The sequence below is a fragment of the Sciurus vulgaris genome, assembly GCF_902686455.1.
Source record: "Sciurus vulgaris genome assembly, chromosome: 9".
Classification (NCBI taxonomy): Eukaryota; Metazoa; Chordata; class Mammalia; order Rodentia; family Sciuridae; genus Sciurus; species Sciurus vulgaris.
In genome coordinates this window covers 30563244-30587852 of record NC_136469.1, presented here as the reverse complement: position 1 = coordinate 30587852, position 24609 = coordinate 30563244, and the positions used below count along the sequence as shown (strand labels likewise).

Sequence of the window (24609 nt, the reverse complement as noted above, 5' to 3'; positions counted from 1 at the left end):
AAGGATGTACATAGAAAAAATATAGAAGATGAAGATAGTTTCCCCTCCCCATTCTACGTTATTTTTTGAGGAGTCAGGCACCTGCAGGAAGCTTCAGATTCCTACTGGGGGGCAGGAGGACCTAACAGCCCCTCCAAAGCAAGCAGTAATGGCATGAAATGTAAATGTGCGCCCAGCTTTCGTGGATTAGCAATGCCATTCACGCTCTGCTCGCCAACCGCAGGAAATCACCGCAGCTCACTGCTGCCAGGAGCTCTGTTCCAGGTGCTTGCTGGTTGTGTTCCCTCGCTGGGGACCTGCACTTCTGTAGGCCAGACAAAAGGAGGCCTCTGACTGCCAAGGATCAGGAACGTCTGACGATTCCATGGACCTCTACAAAGTGGCTTTCTTTTCAATCGTTCTCACATCATAAAAGGCACCGTGGTCCTACACTATCCACCCATTTGACATCGTCGATTCATTTCTCTGGATATGCTGGTCCCCCTGCCAAACAAAACAGAGCTGGAGCCCAGGCATCAGGCTCTGGTTCTTGCCACATGTTCATCTGAATCTGATGCACATTAGAGTCATTTTGTAAACTGTTCCCCAACTTTCATCCCAATCAGCAGCAAGTGGGCTTGTTGGAAGTCTATGGTGAAAATGCTGCCCAACAGATTGGACATGACTTTAACCCCAGGGCTGAACAATCAAGATTAAGCCTATTCATTGATTCAATAAATATTTACTAGGCATTTGCCAGGGACTGTGTTAGCAGGATGGGAGCTGGGGATGCACAACATGAACAGGACAGACATGATCCCTGTCCTTGGGAAGCTGTGGGCTAGTGGGAGAGACAGGCAAAGCAGAACCAAACGGATGGATGGATGAGAAATTGTGACCCATACTATAGAGGAAGCAAACAAGGTGCCGGGCTGGGAACACGGAAAGGTTCCCTTCTCAAATAGGTGGGGTGGCCACCCTGAGAGCAGATTATCAAAGCTCAGAACTCACATCCAGTCCTTCAAAGAGCTGGGGTGAAAGTGGAGTTTCAAGAGGAGCCTTTGAGGGAGTGACCCACATCCTACTCCAGGAGAGGGGACAGTGGCACAGTGTTCAGCGTGTGTGCCATGAGAGAGAAAGCCCTGGAATTTTGAACTGGGACATTTTGTTGAGGGTGGCCAAGGAGCAAGCCCTGGTGCTTAACCCTGCCTCTCTTTCCTTTACCTTTGTTTTCCTCTTCATGTGGACATTAAAAATGGACCAGATACATCTGATCTGAAGTGAGCTCAAAGGAGCATCCTTACCCAAAAGAAAACAGATGTCACACGTGTTAGACTTCATTTCAATATGGCAATCTGCACTTGTTCAATCTGGAAGTTAATTATTGCGCCTTTAAAAATGTAATTGACTTAAAATTTTTTTCCATTGCTTTGTCAAGGAGACCTCAGCTGTCGTTGCAGATGGATAAGGCTAACGTGACCTTTGTGTTTATTCCCTTTTAGGTGAACTGGGAAGTGAAAACCTGAAAGTGTGAGTCCTCCCCACCCCCTCCAATCGGGCTGCTCGTGGGTGCCCTCAGTTAGGAAGGGGAGAGGAGAGTCATCTGCCTTTTCCTCTCTCCAACGCCCTTGCTGGCTTCTCCTGCTTCCCGGGCCCCCGGGGACCCGGACGGCCCCTGCCGGCGCCAGCCGGGATGCTCCCGAGTCCCCCGATCTTACCCCAGCGCAGTCTCTGCGGAAGACCGGGTCGGAGCTGCTTTATTTCATTGTCATCTGCTCAGAAAAGAATCTTTTTCTGACTACGACCAATGCCAAATGCATAGTAGTTAAACATTCTGACCCTGGGTGTATGTCAAGGACGTTGGTTAAACGATTCTGATTAACAAATTTATTACCCGGAAAGATCCTGGAGCTGGTGTTGCGCAAGGAGGGACCCGGTAGAAGCAGAAAGTTGGCGCTGCGCTGGGACAAGCAAGGACAGGGCGAGAGAGGACGGGCGAAGGAGGAAGGGGAGGGGGCGAGAAAAAGAGGAGGGAGGGGAGGAGGGGGAGGGAGCGCGAGTGACACCCTGAGCCGCGTTCTGGGGCCACGCCGCAGCGCCCAGCAGCCTCCGGATTAGAAAGTGCTCACTTCCTCTCCCGGGTTCAGCGCCTCCGCGGCGGTTCGAAGTGGGTGGTCCTTCCTCCCGCAACCCCATCTACACCCACCTGGGGTCCTGTACCTTAGCCAAACGCTCTGAGCCCCGGGAAGCCTAGACAGTTGGATTTCTGGAGAGTAACAACTCCATTTCTCCTAGTTAGAAAAGCCTGGGGAATTGAAGAGAGAGGTGATAACAGTTGTCCCTTGACCGTGGTCTCTTGATCTGGGCCACTGATCAAAAACCCCAAGGAAGGAGAAGTGAAATGAAGCAAGACTCAAAGGCTAGATGTGGTCTGGGGAGGCTTGCAGACTCGTCTTTGTACCTTCAGGGGAGCGGTCTCCTGGGTTCCCTTTTTAACCCACTCCCTGGGTTGGTGGGCCTTCTAGTTTGGGATCAGGAATAGAAGTGAGCTCCCCCCCCCCGCCCCGGTTTTTTTTTTTTTTTTTTTTTCCGGTTAGAACTTGATACTCTTGAACAGGGCAACCCCCAGGGTAGCCTGGAGTGCCAGACACTGAATCAAGTCCAATTTCCTTAGAATTGTCGTTCTAGACTCTCTCCGAATGAAATACAGCGCACTATCCTCAACAAACCTTTTGCTGTCTCTCTAGCCCTATTTTCGAAGAGGACACACCATCTGTCATGGAAATAGAGATGGAAGAACTGGATAAATGGATGAACAGCATGAATAGAAATGGTAGGTGGAAACCAAACGTTTTTGCTTTCTTTTCTAGTAATAGAAGGCTGCAATAACTTTAAATAAGTACTTCAATCAGTTCTGGAGTGTGGCAGAACCCAAATACTACATTCCATCTAGTGCATGTAGATAATTAACTAAAGTCTGATAGATCCTTAAATATCCAGTATAATTATTACATGGATTGTTGCAACTTGTTTTTATTTGTGTGCAAGTTGTTGAAATGATCTCTTTCAAGCAGAAAAAGATCTCTTTTTTTTCTTTTCTGTTTTGTGGTGCTGGGAATTGAACCCAGGGCCTTGTACATCTACACAAGTGTTCTACTACTGAGATACACCCCCAGCCTTGATCTCTTTTTTTCAAGCAAGGAAATCTGAGACCAAATTATCTGAGAAAAGCATCTGGCATTTCCTTACACATTATAGAATTTAGAAATCTATAATTTTGATCTGCGTATGAGAGATAACTCTATCAAATGTACTTTACATAGATCTATGCTGTCCAATACAATAAATGTTAGCTACAGACGACTATTCAAATTGAGTACATAAAAGTAAAATTTAGTTTTAGTAACCACATTTTGAGTAATCAATAACCAGGGGGCTACTTATTAGACAGGATGAATCTAGAACACTTCCATCACTACAAAAAGTTCCACATAGATAGTAATACAAAATATTCTTATATAACAATTTCCAATTGATATCTAGAAGTAATTGTACTACATGTTCCTTACTTTCTATTAAGTCAGTAATTGGTCTTAAAATGGTGATGGCTATTTTTTCCTTAAAAATCAATAAATTATTTTAATGCTCAGATGGAATTGCGCAGATAAAATCCACTTTATATTATCATATCATTTGTATTTTTAACATTTATCTTTAAGAAAAATGCCCTGGGTCTATCAGATTCAACACTCTACAATGGAATTTTCTCAAATCCAGAAATTTGTTATTAAAATTAGATGAGCTTGCCAAAAGATTAGAAGCACTCAATAACTTGTACAATGTCCAACAATTTTTCATCCTGAGGGACAAAGGGCTCCATAAAGCATTTGAGGTTGGATGTAGGTCATTGACCTAGTCCTTAGAGTGGTTATATCGTCTTGTTTCTGTTTATAGTATGCACACATTGTAGACCTTGGAAAATGCAAAAAAGGAGAAAGAATTCCAGCACCGAAGAATCTCTCTTAACATTTTGTTGTATTTCCTTTTGTACCTGAGACTCTGTGAAATACAAATCATAATACTGTCACACTCATTAACTGTGACAGAAAACTGGCAAAAGACATCAATTTGCCAATGAAAGCAGAGAGTTATTTTGGCACATAAGGGGTAGATCCAGGGGAATTTTTTTTTTTTTCTTAAAAATAATGGGTGGTGTAATAGAAGAGAGCTTGACCAAGTCGAAATAGGTGGTCATTCCTTAACCCCTTGCCTTTTCTCTGCGTGGTCTGACTGAAATTGTTCTGCACGCTCATCAGGACCTCAGGTGCAGCCATTTTATCCCAGTGTCTAGCCTGAAGGATGCAGATTCTGGCTTTCAGAACTACACAGAGGTTCCACTGGAAGTGGAAAACCAAGCAGTGATGAATTACACCCTTTCCGATAGGGGTAGAGGCAAGTTGAAGTCTCGGATCTGTGTTATTAGTACTTTTTCCATTTCAAGAGTCTCACCACCATTAATCTTTTAACCTCCAGAACTCCCTAGAGTGGGGCCATTTTTGCACAGGTAACCACACAGATCAAGGAAATGTCGATGCTCAAATGTGTCAGTTTTGGGGATAGAAAATAAAATTTCGACAACTAACGATGAGTTTGCTTTTGTTCTGTTCTAGCCGACTATGAATGTTTGCCTACTTTGAAAGAAGAAAAAGAATCCAACCATAACCCAAGGTACTTCTCATTTCTACCACGGGTCCTATGCTTATGGCAGGAAGGGGACTGTAAACCACAGGAGCACTTTTTCTTCGCCTTCTCTGCACCTGTCAATTTTATTATCACAGTTTACATGGAGGTATATATATGGAGTGTGGAGAAAAGAAATGGGTTTTGGAAAATACAAACATCCTAGTGGATCTTTATTTTTAAAAATAAATTAATATTGACATTTTCTTCCAAAGAGACACAGTTGAATTGGCTTTGGTTTTAGTCATAAAAGTTTCTGATTATAACTCTAGGCTTGTTTACCTTGGCTAGATAGTTGGTAAGGAAAACAGATGGAGGTGACCATTGCAAAGATGGTAACTGTTAATAAGAGTAAAAGGAACATTAAAAAAATTTTTTTTTTTTAAAATCCAATCCACCAGGACTGGATTATTACAGGAGAGAAATGAATGAAAACCTTACACATTCCATCCTACCACTAGGTGGCTCTGCTTGATAGAAAATTTTAGTATATTAGGGTTCAGTGTAATTTATTAGCACTCCTTGATCTTGTTGAAATTATATTATCTTCTGTGAGGATAGAAATGACCCTGTTCTGGTGTTTCTGATTAGAGAATTCTCTGGTCGGGATGTGGGGAAGGATCAAAGGAAACAGGGTTCATGATTTAGCCAGCTGGGGGCTTGGTGTGCAGAACTTGCAGCAATTTGTTGGCAGGACCCCCACCCTTGGATGATCAGAAGGCAGAGAACTGGACCCTGCGATGGGAACGCTACACTTCCGTTGGGATAAACAGAACAGAGGTTTCATGCAGGATAATACCACCCACCTCCTCGCCCTCCGTCATCACAAGGGGGCTTGTTTGTGCCAGTCATTGTCCCTGTTTCCAGAATGTAGTCTCAGGTCCTTGGGCAGTCCCCGGAGCCAGAGCATTGCAAGCAAAGGCCTTCTGATGGGGCAGTCTGATGTTCGTGTTTCGGATCTTCTTTCTGCATCTTCCCTCTGAACCTGACCTAAACATTCACCAACCTACATCTCTCTCCACATCACACCACAACAATCTTACTCTGATAAACCTCAGTTCTGGTACCATAGACTACATATTATTGCAGATTTATTTGGGTGTTTATATGTTAAGAGTCGTGCTAGTTTAAAAAAAAAAAAAAAAAAGATTCTATCTCATTTAAATGAGATTCCAGGCTATGAACTAACAGGTGAAAGAAAGTGTGGGGGAGGGGAGATAATGCCAAAGGATATTAGAAAGGAATATTTTTACCTTACCTAAAAATGAGCCACTATGTATGCCCAGTATAGGGCTCAGATCAACACCTAAACTCCATAATGTCTTATTACAGCATCACTGATGCGTACTCTCAAATGATGTGAAATGTCAGTGGTTTTTACATACCTGCCTCTTGTTCTTTCAAATTATTGGCAACATGGAAGCAGCTTAACCTTACAGAATTGTGTGATGGTGAAAGCTTCTTAAAAATGAGATCTTTGGAATACTGAGAATTTTGTTCTCTGAAATGAACTGTTGCTTATTTCTGCCTGTAAGGCAAAAAGCCTTAACTTGTTTGGAGAACTGCTTTATGTGAAACTTCTTTTTCCTGGGACAGACTACATTCCTCTGTGATTTGGAACTGTCTGACAACCATGAGGGCTTCACCTCATTCCCTCTCTGTGAAGCCAGTACCTGTATTTCTAGGATAAGGAATGGCAAGTCCCAGGCCTTTGGGCTGCAGTCACTTTCTGATAACGAAGGGGTCTGTGATATTGCAAAGCAAAGTTAATTTTTATTCACTAAAAACTAAGAAAAGTACAAAGCGCTTAGAACAAAGCCTAGCACAAAGTAAGTTCTTGATACCTTTTAGTTATTATTATTAATAATAAATTAAAACTCATAGAAGTATACAGAAACTCACAACTTTGGGGGATAATAGTCTGGGCCCAGGTATGTCAATATTGGCAGCTGGGGCGTTATTTTTCTTCTGTGATTTTTTTTTTTTTTTTTTTTTTTAGCCTATCAATCCCAAGAAATTGGGAATTCGTCTGATTTCCACTGAGACTTGAGTTCTCCTCTGTCATCAGCAGAGGCCCATTAGTGTTGGTGATGTGGAAATAGTCGTCACTGTGGAGAGCTCTGGAAAGGGTATTATCACTGTAGAGTTTGGACATTCTTTTCTGTCGTAATTTTACTAACATTTCTCCCAATGTCTTGCTTACATTGACAATTAATAAAACATTTACTTTGAATATCCAATTCGGAGCAGGAATAAGATTTGGTTTTTCCTTCAAAGCTTGAGGATCATCAGAGACCCAGGTGGAAAACACTTTGATCACTGGAGAGGCTTGATTTTTAAGACCTGACTTATATGTTCTTTTATTCTTTACCCTAAGATAAGTCACATGAGCTCTTGAAAAATGGAAATACAGATACCTGTTCTAGTTTCATAGCATCATGTGAAAGACTAAAACAACTATGTGAGGTGTTTTCTGTTTTGTTTTGTTTTGGTACCAGGGATTGACTTCAGGGGTCTTAATACTAAGCCACATTCCCAGTCCTTTTTTGTATTTTATCCTGTCTCTAAAGACAAGGTCTCACTGAGTTGCTGAGGGCTTTGCTGAGGCTGGCTTTGAACTCGCGATCCTCCTGCCTCAGCCTCCCGAGCTGCTTGGATTTCATAAGTTTTAAAGCACCATGCAAATGAAACGAATTCTTTTTATGCCATAGCGATAGTTTTTCTCCCCCATTGGTTGTTTTTATTTAAATGTTTTTAGAGCTGTTTTAGGTTCACAGCAAAATGGAACAGAAAGTACAGAGAATTCCCATCCCTCCTTGGCCCTCCCACATGCGTAAGCCAGTTACCAACTTTCCCCCTACCAGCGCTGTACAATCAATAAGCCTACCGCTGACACGTCATTGTCACCCAAAGTCCCCACACTGGCATTTACCTCCGTGAGTCATCCTTCCTCTTCATTAAGCAGTGTACAGAATTTAATGCTTCAGAAAGTGGGTAACAGTCAATAAAGATTGGATTTAGTGCAAACTGACCAGACAAATGAAGACCTCTGGAATCCATTTACAGGGTTCAGCCTCCTTTGATGCTCCAAAGACCTGCCTGGCCTCGGACCTCTATTGCACATGCAGTCCCCTGTGCTTCTGGGAAAAGTGTGGCTCCGATGAGCATCCGAAACCTACTGTGCCACACTGTGCACAGACTTCAACCCTTGTCTCTCGTTAGGATTCATAATCTCAGATCTTTCCGAACTTTCTCCACGTATCCCGCTGGCCAGCCCTTGTTCATTGTTCTTCTCTGTTCTCATTGGACGAATTTTTTATTAAGCTGTGTAATCCAAAATTAACAGGATTTGTTTTTTCCAGTACTGGGGATGGAACCCAAGGTCTCATGCATGCCAGACAAGTGCTCTGTCCCCCAGCTATACCCCCAGCCCTAGCTCAGGAGTTTTACTAAGGACCAGATATGTACACAATAACATGGGAATTCACACTACGGTTTTCATGGGATTTTTTGTTTTTGTTTGTTTGTTAATGGAAAACACAACAAAGGAGTTGTGGGGGAGGGGAGAGCTCTGTACACTCATTTCCCACCTCAGCACTTTTCCCATAATTCCCTGGTGTGTACCTTACACGGTAGAAAGAACTGGTGTCCGTGGTGTTCACAGAGGTGGGAGGAGGTCAGTGGCAGAGGACAACCCTACAGTTGAAGAGAATTTCATCGCTGACATGTTAAGCATTGCCAGTCCATGGCCATAACAAAAAACAGATCCATTTCATTGATTTTATGATTGATTGGTTGAATTCTCTATAGAAAACACACTCCCTTACTGTTCAACCCCACCCTCACGACACCTTCCCAAATGCAACCAGATGGTGGTACAAACAGGAAGGGTAGAGTACCTTTTCTCACAGCCCTATGGCCTCGCCAGCCTCTCCCCACCAACGCACCAGGCATTTCTAGTTAGTTTTCTGAAAGCTTCATTTTTCTGCCTCTGCACCTTAGTTGGAAAACCACAAGAAAAAAAAAAAAATCACAAATATTAGCCAAGTGCCCATCTTCTTTCCCTTTCTATCTCTTGACCACAGCGATGGGTTTTACATTGAGTGACAACATTGGGGAAGATTAGAGAAAGAATTAGATTTGGGTGCACTCAGTGGGTTTATAATTTTGAAAGCACAGTAATAACAAAAACAGTAAGACATTTTACATAGCATTTTCTATAACCCAAGTGCCTATATTCTGTTACCTAAGAAATGAACTCAGTCAAAGAAGGTACCTAACAGTATACCTGTTCTCATATGATAATAACTCTGTTTATTCTGTTATTCGTGTTTCTAAACTCAACGCATTATAAAAATGGGTCACTTCATTATTTATTTATTTACTTATTGGTACTGGGCTTGAACCCAGGGGCATTTAACCACTGAGCCACTATTCCCAACCCTTTTTATATTTTATTTAGAGATGGGGCCTCGCTAAGTCACTTAGGGCCTCGCTAAGTTACTGAGACTGACTTTGAACTCGAGATCCTCCTGTCTCAGCCTCTGGAGCTACTGAGATTACAGGCATGTGCCACCACACCAGACTCACTTCAGTGTTTCTCAAGGACAAAGGGGAATGAAGAGAAGGGAGGGGAGATGGAAATAGGAAAGACAGTATAATGAACTGGACATCACTTTCCTATGTTCATATATGAGTACATGACCAGTGTAACTCCACATCATGTACAACCGAAAGAATGCGAACTTATATTCCATGTATGTATAATGTGTCAAAATACTCTCTACTGCCATGTATATCCAAAAAGAACAAAAAAAATTTTTTTAAAAGCATCCAATGTTCAAATTTAAACTAGAACAAAAATTTTTGTTCTCTTAAAATTTTGTTCTCTTAAAATATTTGTTCTTTTCTAAACACATAAAGTGTTTCTAAACCTAAAGTGTTTAGAAAAGAACATATTTCATTGTTTAACCTTCTAGAAGAAAACAAGTTTATAACCCCCCCACCCCAAAAGCCAAAGCTGTCAACAATAAAATATTCATTATTAAAAAATATTTTTCTCAGGAAGAGTCCAGGTTAGTTTCATAGAGAATTTTGTGAATTTCTTCTCTTCTCTTTGTGTATTTTTGAAATAGTACAACTGTGTAGTTTTTCAAAAGATACTTATTGATCAAGTCAGGCGTGGTAGTGCAGGTCTGTAACCCAGCTGCTTTGGAGGCCAAAAAAGGAGAATCACTTGAGCCTAGTTCAAGGTGAGCCTAGGTAATAGAATTGAGAACTAGTCTCAAGAAGAAAAAACCAGATATTTATTGAGCTCCTAATATGTGCCCAACACTGTCTACATCGTGCCAAGACAACCAGTTAAAAATGAAATCATCGGAGTAAATCTGGAACTCCCAGGGGTTGAGTTACTTGTTCAAGTTCACATGACAAGTTTGTCATAAAGCTGGATCTAAAGAAGAATTTCTTTTAAAACCACATTTTTCATTCTTTTCTTAATTAATTAAAATTAAAGAGATTAATCAACAGATAAATTCTAGATTTAAAAAAAAAAAAAACCCAAAAAACAAAAACAGAACACTTAGCAGTAAGGAAGCCAGCCACCCTGAGGTGAACGTAAGACAGTTATATGGTGAGTGATGTGTCATTGAAGAGACTTTACCCTCCATTGTAAGAAAAGAGCAGTTTTGTGTGAAAAAGTTTTTTTTTTTTTTTTTGGTCTCTCTGTTTAAGTAAATCTCTGGGCACTACCAACGTTTTCTTTATGAGTTTCTTTCCTCTTTCCCTCCCTAGTCTCTCAAAAGGCATTTAAAAGGTGTTTCAACAAGTTTCCCTCAAATCTGAGCTTGGTATAGTGAGGGATGCAAATAACATTTTATTATCCTGCCAGCTCGGGGGTGGGGCACATGTACACATGCGTGTGGGGGGCGGGTGAGGGGAGATGTTGTAAATTTTGAAAACCACAGCGCTGCTTGAATAGCCGCCCAGATTATGTCTACACTGTGGGCATGATCTATGCATCTTAGGCTAATTCTAAGCCTGGCTCCGATGTTAGCCAGATGCATGATCTGTAACGGCCCCCCAGCCAGGCCCTTGCGGGGAGGCGAAGAGACATTATAGTGATGTTGAGAAAGGGAGCTTGATCTAATTGTTAAGTGACTTCATGCCAAAGTGAACTCTGCACTCTCCAACATCTGAGTTAGCCTCATAACAGGAGAAAGGTTTAGCGTAGGCTTATTGCCATCTTTGGAGATAGGGTACGTTAGCTGTGGTCATAAAGAAGGATTGTTACAAGATAGACTGGTCAGGAGAACAAAGATGACTTATCTGATCCTGACTGCCACAAAGGAGCAGTTATAAAACGAGGTACTTGAGGTGGATCTCATTTAACTGGTAGCATGCCCGTTTAATGTCTTCCTAAAGATAACGTGGGGATACTTTCTAATCCATTTAGTTTGTTCTTACAGTTGGTCAGCCTATGACTAATTTAGGCTTTCGGAAAAGGTGTTCCATGTTCTTAAAATATCTATATAACACTCCTAGACAAATTACTCATTAATGTCACTGTCATAGATAAGTCGCTGAGACCGCTCAGCCTTAGCATTGAGGCAAGCCGCACAGTTTCAAGTGGGATGGCTTATTTCATTTGTTGCAGTTGTGTGGCGGTGTGCCAAGCTATTTTTAACAGGGAACTCTAGGATTTGCTAGAGTTAAAAATGTCTGGACTTATTTGATCATTTCACAGAAATGATAAATAACCACAGAGACAGAGACAGCAGGGAGCACCTCTAACTAAATAAAGGAATGAGCGAGAGAGAGAGAGAGAGAGAGAGAGAGAGAGAGAGAGAGAGAGAGAGAAACTCCAAGCCCCGGGGCCAGATTCCAGGCTGCTGCCCGGCTGTCACAGCGCCAGGGAGAGTCGCTACACTCTGGGAGTGACCTGATGCCCCACGCTGAAAGCAGCCTGTACCCACTTTGGGGCCATGTCACTCTGGTCATGGTCCACAGAGCTGCAGCAGCAAGCACCATCCCGGGAGCCTTCTTTGCCTTTTGATGCTTTAAGAAAACGACAGTGTCACATGAAATGCTTCTCCTGAGAATTTTAAAGTGTGTTTTGGAAGGTAGTTTCTTAAGGCCATTGATAAGCTAGTGTTTTACCTGCAAACATTTGCTAGTGTGAAACTTGAAAAATAATAATAACCAGCACGAATTCATGTGGCTGGGTGTCATATCTGCATTTTCTCATTTATTCTTTCTGTGTGTGTGTGTGTGTGTGTGTGTGTGTGTGTGTGTGTGTGTGTGTGTTTGTGGTGCTGAGGGTTCAACCCAAGGCTTTGGACTGTGCTGGGCAAGTTCTGTACCACTAAGCCACGCCCCATCCCCTCATTATTCATCCTAACAACCCTGGGGTGCACGGTAGCATTAGGTGTTTTTGTTTTTGTTTTTTTGCAGATTAAATGAAACAAGAAAACTAAGGCTGAGTCACACAGCACAATGTCACTGATTCTGATTCAAACTCTGGTCTTCTGACCCTGTGCTTTCCTTATGCTAGAAAAGCCACTTGCTAGCACATTCCAATGTTAATACCATCATGAAAGCCACACACACTATGAATCACCCAGAGATAACAACAACAATAACAAAACGCATGGGGTAATATTAAAAATGTTCCAGTATTTATTTATTTATGCTGGCGATGGGACCCTGGGCCTTGTACATGCTAAGCCTGTGTTCTCCCTCAGAGCTGCATCCCCAGCCCTCAAATTTTTACTGAGGAGCATGAAAGATTTGAATGAATGGAGAGGCATATTATGTTCCTGAATGAAATACAATAATGTAAAACTTATCATTTTAAATTCAACCTCATCTCTTAAAAATCCCAATGCACCTTTCCGGAAGAATAACTGCACACAAATAGCCAGGATGATTCTAAAACAAAAAGCAGTTGTAAGATGGGGTAGGGAGTGTCGGGGAGGGTCACTGGGAACATGGCAGTAATTAAAACATTGTATACCAGGAACCAAATAAGAGGTATCAATAAAATAGAACAGGAACAGCCCTGTAAGTATACTTAAACACTTAATATATCATAAAGATGACATTTCACGAGTGGATTATACAATAAATAGTCTTGAGATGGCTAACCTTTTGGAGAAATTTAGAACTCTGCCTTACATGTTATGCTAAAATTACAGATAAGTGTAAATGTCAAAAAGAAAAAAAAAAAATCCAGGGCTGGGGTTGTGGCTCAGTGGCTGAGCACTTGCCTAGCACATTTGAGGCACTGGGTTTGATCCTCAGCACCACATAAAAATGAATAAATGAAGACACTGTGTCCATCTACAACTAAAAAAGAAAAATATAGGTCAATTTTATATAACTTTTAGGAGGAGATTAGTCTGAAAGGATGACAGCTAAGTCAGACGCTATATTAGGAAAGAATAAATTTATTGGCATTAAAACTCAAATTTTCTGTACTTTGAAAACCACAATAAATAAAATTAGAACAAAATGATAAACTTTTTTACAATATATATGAACAAAGATTATTATTAACAGCCAAATCAATAAAAAGATAATAGTCCTATTTTAAATATGAGCAGACTATTGATAAGCAAGTGAGCAAAAGAAGCAATTGAAATTAACAATTAATAATGGAAAACATTTTTATTCTTAGTAATAAAATAGTAAATGAAAGTAATGAAAAGGAAACTATAGTACCAATTTCACCTATTAGACTTATAAAAAAATGAAAACAATAATATCGAGTATTGGAGAGGATGAGGGCAAGGGACATTTCCCTAAAGAGAAGTGTTGGGAGAATATAAATTTTACACAATTTCTAGGGAAGGGAAATCATTTGACAACAGGCCGTGAAAATCTTAAAAACTGCATATACCTTGACCTGTAGTTCTTCTCCTGGAGTTTTATGCAAAGGCAATAATTAGAAGTGTTTATAAAAAATAAAAATCTCAAGTAGCCTAAAAGTTTAACAATAAGGGAATGTCTAAAAACTACTGGGATGGGGGATGTGATGGGACTATGGAATGTGATGCTGGGGATCAAGCCCAGGGCTTTGCACGTGCTAGGTAAGTGCTTTACCACTGAGCCATATACTTCTAGCCCCAGGTATTATATTAGCAAGCAAAGATATTTTTATGTGAATGATAGTGGGAAAAGCAGATTATAGAACAATATGAATAACATGATCCTAACTTTGTACCAAAAAGGAATAAGTATATACATATATATGTTACGTGTGTGTGTGCATGTATATGTGTGTGCAATTATCACCGTCTGGAAGAATAAATATAGGTGCAGCTATAGTGACATGGTTGGTATTTTTATTTTGCTTCTTTATATTTTCTATTTTCAACAATAAACATGGGCTGGCTTTATAATAATTAAATTTAAAAATCACTTCTCTCATAACAGCTGGACAGAGATCAGAGCTGTGGACAAAAGAGGGCTTTACCGTTGCTCTCCAGCTCTGTACTAAACTCTGCTTAGAGTGGCTGAAATGTCAAGATAAGGCTCCAGAAGGAGAACATGCAATTCAGGGACTTATGTTCTGCAGAGATGGACTTCTGCATCTTAGAAATACTATCCTGCTACCACCCAGTTTCCAAGAAATGAAACCTCCTTTCCCGTTTAAGAGTTGTTCAGGGTGACGCACTGAAAGGCTTTGTCCTCAGATTAAAAGGAAAAACAACCACTTCTTTTCGGGTGGAGAAGGGTGCTGAGGATCAAACCCAGGACTCCTGTGTGCTAGGCAAGCCCTCTAATACTGAGCCACACCCCCAGCTGAGAAAATGTCTTAATTTCCCATCAGGCTTCCATTGTAAATAAGTTTTGCTAGAGACTGTTCTTGTGTTCACTTCCCTGCCTCAGATAAAATCCTGCCCTCCTCCTCCTTTCCCATCGTTCATCCCTGGTTATTTCGGCTGCTCTGCAGTCTTTGCAATACAGACATAAACACCATATATGCCAGTACAGACACAATGTCTCCTCTGCCCTGTCATGAACAGATCTAGCTATTGATCTTGATCTTTTTTTTCTATTGGTTGATCCATCAATTGATCTGGGTTGTTTTAAAGTCCTTTTAGGAAACTTTTTTTTTTTTTAATTTGTGACAGGATCTCATTATGTTGCCTAGACTGGTATTGAACTCCTGGGCTCGAGCGATCCTCCTGCCTCAGCCTCCTGAGAAGCTGAGACTGCATGCATACCACATGCCTGGCTACCGCTTGGTGTTTTACTGAAACACTGAAGTAGGAGTCAGAAGAATATCATCCATTGCAGGCCATGCACATCTGTGAGCTGGGATATACCAGCTCTGTTGATTATTATTGTTCAAGCACTTCCTTGGAGACAGAGCTGACTGCAAAAAGAGACATGCTAGAATTTGAGTGAAGGGGTATAACATTAAAAAAAAAGAAATGGGGAGAAAGGTACTGCCTCTGCTTTCCAGGAGACTTGGGTGGAGGTGCAGTCCAGCTGGGAACCCGCTGGGAAAACACTGAGAAGCCAGATATTTGGCAGAGATAGCCAAGTTCGAAACAAAAGCACAGATTAGCCAATAGCACCGTCAAGTTCAAATACCGACGCTATAATTTATGTCTACTCACACCCTAAGATGCCCGATGATTGAAATCTAAGGACGCTGCGAAGGCACCTCCAGATCCTCTGTGGGTTGAACAAAACGGGCTATTGAAAACCTGCCAGGGCCACAAACTCTTGAGGGAAAACAACACATGGAATTTAAAGAGAGAGAGAGAGAGAAAAAAAAAAGCTATTTTGGCATCTATTCATAGAGAATAGGATTAGATTTAATTAAAGGGGGGAACCCCAACTCCATCTGGTTCTCTCCGCGTAAGCGCTGGGATATTAGAACAAGAGCTCAGGATTATTTCTTGGCATTCATGGATTTCCTCCTCAGGGATCAAATATAAAATTCAAACTGACCTTTGTTTCATAAATGGTAAGCTGGACAATGTTGGCTTCCTGACTGTTTATGCTCTCCCGCTCTTTTCTTTTTTTGGTACTAGGGGTTGAATCCAGGGACTCAACCACTGAGCCACACCCCCAGCCCTTTTTTGTCCTTTTTAGAGACAGGGTCGTGCTGAGTTGCTTAGGGCCTCGCTACATTGCTGAGGCTGGCTTTGAACTGGTGATCCTCCTGCCTCAGCCTCCTGAGTCCCTTGGATTAGAGGCGTGCTCTACTGCTCAGGCGTTTATGCTCTTGCGTCACCTCTGCCATACAGTAACCACCTTTGCATTGCTTCTTAAAAATACGCTATGGTTCTGTTTTATTTTGTTTCGTTTTAACAGTGACAATGAATCCTAAAACTACAAGGTGCTGATGTTTTCCAAGAGGAGGAGCCACTGAGGGAGCCCGCCAGTACTGCCAACCCAGGAGGAAGATGAATTTAATTAATTTCAAATCTACGCAGACGCGAGAACCTTCTGCTGTTTCTTCTACGCCCACTCCTCCGACAATGGCATCACCTGTGCTTGGAAGAATGAGCGATTGAGAAGTCCTGGGAAAGGCCTGGCTGCCATCCAGCCCTGCTCCCAGGCTGGTGAGCCCTGTGACTGGACTTCTGATGGGTGGGCGCCCCTCCTGGCAGCCGGCCTCGCTCACCGAGGCCAGCCTCGCTCAGCCCTCCTTACCTGTGTGCTTCATTCCTCAGGGTTTCCATCAGGAAGCTGCTGTATCTATGCTTTCCTTCTGGGTCATCTTATTACCTAACCAGCTTTGAACTGTGTCCTCTCATTATTCAAGTCCTCTGATAGGTCAACAGCATTCTACAGGAACTTTCCTCAAGGACACTTATGTCATGGAAAAGACATCAAACAAAGCATGCTTTTCAATGTCTGCACTGTCCCAGGGGGTTGGAAAGCTCATTTCTACCTGCCAAGAAGATACAGTGAGAGAGTTCACGGTCCTGATGAGATGTCATCGGGTGACTTGTAGACCTTGATTTGGCCACATCTGAGTCACCCTTGGGAACTTCTGGGAGGAACTCGGAATCTTCAGAGAAAGAACTGAATGCTCCCTTTCCTTCTCAGCTAAAATCACCTCTTCTTGGAACATTCCCTCAAAGCTCTCCTTTCCTCATGCTTCCCTCACCTATGATCTATGGGCAGGGAGCCTGTGCAGGTGGGGGACATCTGTCACCTTTCTTCATCTCAGAGATCCTTGTGTTTATTTGAAACGGATTAGGAACAGGAAATGTTTGTACCGTGGCAGGTATCACTCATCACGTGCTGCATGCTTTCCTGTCAAGCTGGGACCAGCCTCCTGTCCTCAACAGAGCTCTCCAGGAGGTCACTGTCAGTCCATCAGGGATGACATTCTACGTGGTATTTATGGACAACCTTGTGCTGAAAGCAATGGTGCCAAATGGAGAAGGGTTCACTGTCTGTTCCCCTCTCACATAAAATCCTCTCCATGTAATCCTTAGTGTCCTAATTCTGACCTTTAAAAGGCAGTCTAGCCAATTAAGAAGACTCTGCTCTCCTAGGACGTATGATATTTTATTCCAGGAAAGAAACCAAGAATGGAAACTTTATTTATTTTGCTAACAGCATGTAAATTGAAAGGAGATGAGGTTAGCCAAACTTTTGCTGCTGAATTTGGGGTCTGTGTTTGAAAGACCACCTTAATGCATAATGAAACTCCCCGTCTCCTGCCTTTTAGGGTTGCTTTAACAAATGCTTGCCTTCAGAGCTATGCAGATTTTTTTTTTTTTTTTTTTTGTACCAAGGATTGAACCCACGGGTGCTTAATCACTGAGCCACATCCCCAGCCCCTTTTTATATTTTATTTAGAGACACAGTCTTGCTGAGTTGCTTAGGGCCTTGATAAGTCACGGAGGTTGGCTTTGAACTCATGATCCTCATACCTCAGCCTCCTGAGCCTCTGGGATTACAGGTGTGCACCACTGTGCCTGGCTCTATGCAGCTAATTTTAAAAGTAGCTAACTTTAAAGGCAAGGTTCCAAGCCAGCAAGGTCTCTCTACGTAATGAGGTACTAGTGTCTGGTTACATTTGAGCACTGACGTCATGCCACCCTGGGACTGGGCAGTGCTGTGACAAAAGATAGTCTTTGTGGGATATAATTTAATAGATTTGTCTGTCATCTTCTCATTAACACATCCTACCCTGGCTTTTTGTTTTCGTTGCTGTTTTGCATACTCATAATCAATTTTCAGTCCACAGTGATTCTCAGATACTTATGCCAAGTTTGCAAATTATCATAATAACTTGTCTACTTTATGCCTTGGGTTGTTATTGCAAGTTTGTTTCTCCTTAACAGTTTGATTCTCGAAAGAGTCTCAATTTGCTTTTTGCTAGGTATCTAAGATCTTTGCTCGACCCTCAGTCCTTTAACCTTGATTGAAGCCTATCAAATAATGAACTTTAGAAGTTCTAAGAAGTATGAGAGGTATAAGGGACCCTGTAATCTCACTGGATGAAGTGCTATCTTATGAGACGATAAAAAATAGTCTCAAAATTCTGTATTTTCAATAACTTCAGATTCTAGAAGATACAAACTTCAGCAACATGTTATTGAGTTTATATCTGAAAAATGTACTGACCTCTATAATTGCACAGTGTGCAAGTCACTTTTTAAAAAGAGGTTCTTCTGGCAAAGTATTCAAATCATTAATCCTAGCACCCGCATCTCTTTATTACTATCCAATCAATGTGTATCCTGTGTGCTTGACAATTCCAAGAATTGCTCTTAACCCCAAACTTAATTTTATGTTTCAGATTATTGCTAGTAAAAAAAAAAAAAAAAAAAAAAAAAAATCATTAATTTGCTCTAATTGGATGGCCAATAAGAGCAAAGTCTAACTTAAATTTATTTTAAAGATATATAAGTTTTACATCATTTGTCTGCCATTGTAAGCAAACTGTGTTAACAACATTGCCTAGTTGAACTTCTCAGGAAACTTGTTTTAATAAATATGTAAAAATATCTGTATATGATTCTTATCCCAATACTATGATTCCTCCCTCTGGTAAGGGCTTTGGTACCCATGTACAAGCCTGGATCACCCTTGATATCCACAGGGTAGTAGAGGCTTTTTCTGATTTCCACAGCTCCAACAACAGAAATGATGTCAACATAAATGGATGCTTTAAGAAAATTATGTCTGGCCAGGCATGTTGGCGTACTCCTGTAATCCCAGGGGTTTGGGAGGCTGAGACAGGAGAATCATGAGTTCAAAGCCAGCCTCAGCAACTTAGTGAGGCCCTGAGCAACTCAGCGAGACCCTGTCTTTAAAATGTAAAAAGGACTGGGAATGTGGCTAGTGGTTGAGTGCACCTGAGTTCAATCCCTGGTACCCACCCCTCCAAAAAAATCATGTCTTTCTATTCCTTTATTTTGATTGTATGGACCATCAATTTATATCATCTCTAAAAAATTTCTATGTTGAGTAGATGATAATTTCATCTTTTGTGCATATTAGTGTATATTCTGAATTTACTGGAGTGATAAGACATGGCTTCCCATTGGGAAAACACTGCTGAAATTCTCTATTTTTTCCCCCAGTGCTGGGAATTGAACCCAGGACCTTGCACATGGTGGGCAGGTGCTCTACCACTAAGCTACACCCCCAGCCCTGAAATTCTCATTGTGGGGAAAACATCAAAATTTTATACTGAATTCAGGGGGGATGGGAATGGGAAAGACAGTAGAATGAATCGGACACAAATTTCCTATGTTCACATATGAATTTAGGACCAGTGTAAGTCCACATCATGTAAACCGCAAAGATGAGAAGTTATACTTCATATATGTATGATGTATCAAAATACATTCTACAGTCATGTATAACTAAAAAGAACAAATAAAAAAATTTAAAACTTTATGCTGAATTCAATTAATACATGACTTTTTCATATTCAGAAGACACTCAAGATGAATTCTGGGATTTCCAATGTGTTATGTACCATAACACATAGTCCAAAGCAGCTTCCCTTGTGGACACATTTCTGCAACCCAACAATGTCCAGAAGAGTTCCTGTGTATTAGTGAGGACCATCTAATTGGTTATTCATAATTGCATAACCCAAATTACCAATTGCCTGCATCTTTTTTGTTTGTTTGTCTTTTGATCTGCACTTTGCATTACCTTGATACTGTCTTGTCTGGTATCAAAATTTGATTTTCTTCCTAGCCCTTTTGGGGGTTGTTAATTGTAGATACCTGGCAATTTTTTTTTTTTCCTTTATTACCTTTTCTAAATAGTCTGGCATGCTCATGAGATAGCATTTCATATAATTATGCTTTTTATAAATTCTGAACATGCTTTGAGCTCTTTTTGAAATGATATTTTAAGAAGGTAAATTCCTACATGCTTAAGATAACATGACTTTAATGTTGGCATTGTACAGTGTTGAACTGTTTAAGACAAAGTCTTTTGGTTTATTTATAGATGGACTTCAATTGGTGCAGAGGGTTCAGATAACTGTATTTCTCAGTTCGTGTTACATTATCATCATTGGCCTTTGGTACTTTATCAACAAGTGATTGGACTTTTGCAATAAGCATATTCTTCACAGATGTAATTTCTTTTGTCTGCATTGAAAGACTTAATGAATGAATGAAATGCTTCAATTATGAACAGTTAGCAATATCTTTACCAGTGTAAAAACAGTTAAGAGTAATCACTGAATTACCCTGACTTAGATGAAACCCCTGAAATTATAAATAATATCAGGGACATGTTTAATAATGACAGTTTTCAAAAGAATAGGAATTATAAGTATTCAACCAGTTTAGAAAGATCCTGTAGATCAGTAAGAATTTAATACACCCGGTGGCCCATGTCTGTAAGCCTAGTGACTCAGGAGGCTAAAGCAGGAGAGTTGCAAGACCGAGGCCAGCCTCAGCAATTTAGCAAGACCCTAAGAAACTTAGACTCTGTCTCAAAATAAAATATAAAAAGGGCTGGGATGTGGCTCAGTGGTTGAGCAAGCCTGGGTTGAATCCCTGCTACAAAAAAAAAAAAAAAAAAAAAAAATTAAAACACTTTTAAAACACATATCTTGTATTTAAAGTCAACTGAAAATAATATTTAAAATTTTTTTTTCCTTTTTTATCTTTTAAGCAATATAAAGTATTTTTTCAGAGGGGCAAGTTAGATCATCAGATGTCATGTTAGTTCCTTAGCTTAATCCTAGCAAGGTATAAATTTTAGCCTATAAGCCACATATAAGAATTATCCCATGGTAACTAATTGGAACTGATTTTTACACATATCAAAGTTTTAAGACTGATTAAAGAGTTTAGGTATTTTTTTCTCCTACTTTGCATGCTGAAAATAACATGCACATTAATATTTTTCCTTATGACTTAGTTTTTTCAATATCAAGTATAAATGTGATACATAGATATAAATTATTCTATTCTCAGCTACATGGATTTTTTTGAACAAAATAATCACATGCACATTGGTATATTAAATTGCTCACTTAGCAATGATTGATTGAAAAGCATTCCTAAATTTAATTGAAAAATAAAGCACTAGAAGATAGGAGGAGAGAATATCTCCTACATTAGTTTCAACGTAATTGACAAACACCAATACTCAGATTCAAAGCTTATTTGAAGATAAGATATTTACTGACTAAAACATTGTTTACTAGGAAAAAAGGGGTGAATTATTCAACTTTCTAAAGGAAAATTCTTTTAACTTAATTCCTGTGACTATAAAAAAATTGTTACCTTCATAACTGCACTGTTTTGATTCATACCCCTCTTTAAATAAATGAATCAATACCAATTCAGAAAATTCTTATAGAATTAAACTTGCTTCATACAAAATTTTCTAGCCTAAAAATTAAGTGTATTTCCTGCATTTCTAGATACTATTATTATTTTCTTTATTTTCCTCACAAAACATTTTTAAATGGAAGTTTGAAATTGTAATTGTGGGAATGTGGCTTTAAAAAATATTTTCAGTGAGAATCACAAAATCAGCCAGGCACGGTGGCACATGCCTGTAATCCCAGTGGCTCAGGAGGCCGAGATGGGAGGATCACAAGTTCAAAGTCAGCCTTGGCAACTTAGTAAGAACCTAAGCAACTCAGTGAGACCCTGTCTCTAATAAAACATATAAAATAAAATATGTAAAATGGCTGGGGATGTGGCTCAGTGATTAAGCACCCCTAGGTTCAATCCCTGGTACCAAAATAAATAAATAAATAAATAAGTAAATAAATAAATAAATAACAACAAAATCTTAAGAGATGAAAACTTCTCTTTTCCCTAATTACTAACTTTTCTGGGTGCTTTTCATTCTAACTTCATCTTCTACACCTCAGCATTGTAACACAGCAGGCTGAGCAGCAGATTCATAACAACTAAAGAAAAGCCTAGCTGGGCATGGTGGCACCTGCCGCTTGGGAGACTGAGGCCGGAGGATCATGAGTTCAAAGCCAGCCTCAGCAATGCTGAGGCACTAAGCAACTCAGTGAGACCTTGTCTCTAAAAAAAAAATAGGGCTGGGGATGGGGATGTGGCTCAGTGATCAAGGGCCCCTGGGTTCAATCTCTGGTCCCCCCCCCCCGCAAAAAAAAAGCCTCATCAGTTATGGCTTCAATATACTAGAATCCTACCTAGTATGCCTAGAATCTACCATACACCACACAGTGTATTTCCTTCTTGTTTTAACCAGAACTAACATACCCATACTAACTTTGGGTCCAGAGATGGTTGGACCCAAAGAGCAGACAGTCCCACAGAGAAAAGATGCCAAGAGAGAATAATAATCTTTCTTTTTTTAAAAATCTTATTGTATCTTTTTTTTAAAAAAAAGGAAAAAACAACAACTTTATTTCTGTTTATTTGTTTTTATACAGTGCTGAGGACAGAACCCAGTGCCTCACACATGCCAGGCAAGTGCTCTACCACTGAGCCACAACCCCAGCCCTGAGAACAATAATCTTGACTACCATTTATCTTATGTATTACTTAGGAATCAAATTCAGGCTCCAATTCTAGAGACAAAAAAAAAAAAAAAAGTTGTTTGAAGTAATATTTCTCACACATGAAAGAGTACTAAGGTAGCTGATCACAAGGTAGTTCCATGGTCATTTGGACCTGGGATCCTTCTAACATCCCCCACCTGCATTAGTGTAGGGCTTCTGTCCTCAGGGTTGCCACATGATCCAAAATGGTGGATGTCACTCCAGCATGATATTTGCAAGAAGGAGAAAGAGGAGAGGGAACCAGCCCACAGACGAGCTCCCAACTAGGTCAGCTGCTTTTAGAGAGCTTTGCTTTCAGTCCAATAAAACAATCCTGCCCACATCTCATTGGCCACCATATCTGCAAGGCAGGGAGAACAGAGGCCTCTATGTTGGTGCATTATCATATTCAATAATAGAGGCTTCTGTGTGTTTCACAAAGCAGGTGTCTGATGAGATGGCAGTCCTGGCCATGAGGTAGAAGCACTCAACATATTCCATGTCATCTGAATCCTAATTATATTTGTAAGGTAGGTTTAGAGAACTTAACGAACTTGTTCCTTGCTTCTCCAACTTGGAAGCACCTGCTTCTAACCACTGTACTGCACAGCTTCCAAAACAATCAGCAATAGGAACATGTTTAACTAGGTGTTGGTCTTGTCAAGGAGGCCTGGAAGCAGGCACAGCCTGAAATAAGAAGTAAGAGAGGCTGCAAGATGGCAGCGAAGGCAAGACCCCAGGCCCAGAAGAAATGGTAGATCATGCTATGAAAAAAGCCAGGATTTGCCAGGCATGGTGGCTCATGCCTATAATCCCAGCGGCTCAGGAGGCTAAGGCAGGAGGATCACGAGTTCAAAGCCAGCCTCAGCAACTTAGTGGGGCCCTAAGCAACTCAGTGAGACCCTGTCTGTAAATAAAATATACCGAAGGGCTGGGATGTGGCTCAGTGGTTAAGCGCCCCTACATTCAATCTCCAGTCAAAAAAAAAAAAAAAAAAGCTAGTTGCTGGATCTAGGTACAGGAAAGATCAGGTGAAAAACAAAACTCCCTATTTCTGGAGTTGAATAAAAGAGGATTCGAGTTGTCCTCTTGGAGGGTGCAACAGAAAGGCATGCCAAGATGCTCTCGGGAACAGGTGTTCAGTGCTAGAATCTGCAAGAATTTAAAGTAGCATGAGATAGCACCTCTTTCACAGCTACAGTCATTTTGGCTCTCAGAATTCCCAAGCCTGGGATGAACATAGGACTTGTGGAGAAAAGGAAGAGCCTTAGGTTCAGACCGAGCCTAGGTGGCACCTTTTTCTTTGGTACCAGGGATTGAACCACTGGTGGTGCTCTTAACCACTCAGCCACATCCACAGCCTATTTTTTATTTTTAATTTGGAGACAGGATCTCTCTAAGTTGCTTAGGGCCTCACTAAGTTGCCAAGGCTGGCTTTGAACTTGCAATCCTCCTGCCTCAGCCTCCCAAGGCATTGGGATTGCAGGTGTACACCACTGCATCCAATTTGGCATGTGACATTTGTACTTCTCAAGACAGAAGATATGATGGAATTGATGTTTCAAGTCATCTGTTGCTGTCTAACACACCTCAAAACTTTGAAGCTTCAAACCATGAAAGCCAGTTATTTTGCTCATGAACCTGTGATTTGGGTGGGCTCAATGGGAATGGCACAGTCTCTTCCACGTGGCATCAGCCTGCAGCTCCATTGGGACTGGAGTTGCACTATCATTGTCTCAGTCATGTGGATGGTAAGTCTGGGCTGGTTGTCAGACAGGAGCCCAGCCAGGTCTGTGGGCCATATGGTGTTCCCACCATGTCATCCTCTCCACGGACTTTGGGGCATCTTCAGAATATGGGAACCGCTTTCCAAGAGCAAGTGTGCCAAGAACATAAGGCAG

The 24609-nt window shown here is 40.9% G+C and overlaps 1 protein-coding gene across 4 annotated transcripts in view; it reads left to right on the top strand.

Moving 5' to 3' along the window:
• TMEM154 (transmembrane protein 154) overlaps positions 1–24609 on the top strand; it is a 62375-nt gene that overhangs the window by 29582 nt on the left and 8184 nt on the right. For 2 of the 4 annotated variants that reach the window (XM_079153454.1, XM_079153452.1), the window contains exons 4-6: positions 1482–1509; positions 2727–2812; positions 4650–4707. In XM_079153454.1, the coding sequence (XP_079009580.1) occupies positions 1482–1509; positions 2727–2812; positions 4650–4707 (172 nt within the window). Of the gene's footprint in view, positions 1–1481; positions 1510–2726; positions 2813–4649; positions 4708–7785; positions 11540–16050; positions 19604–24609 lie in introns of those variants that run through there. The other 2 variants (XM_079153453.1, XM_079153455.1) reach the window with 2 other exon arrangements.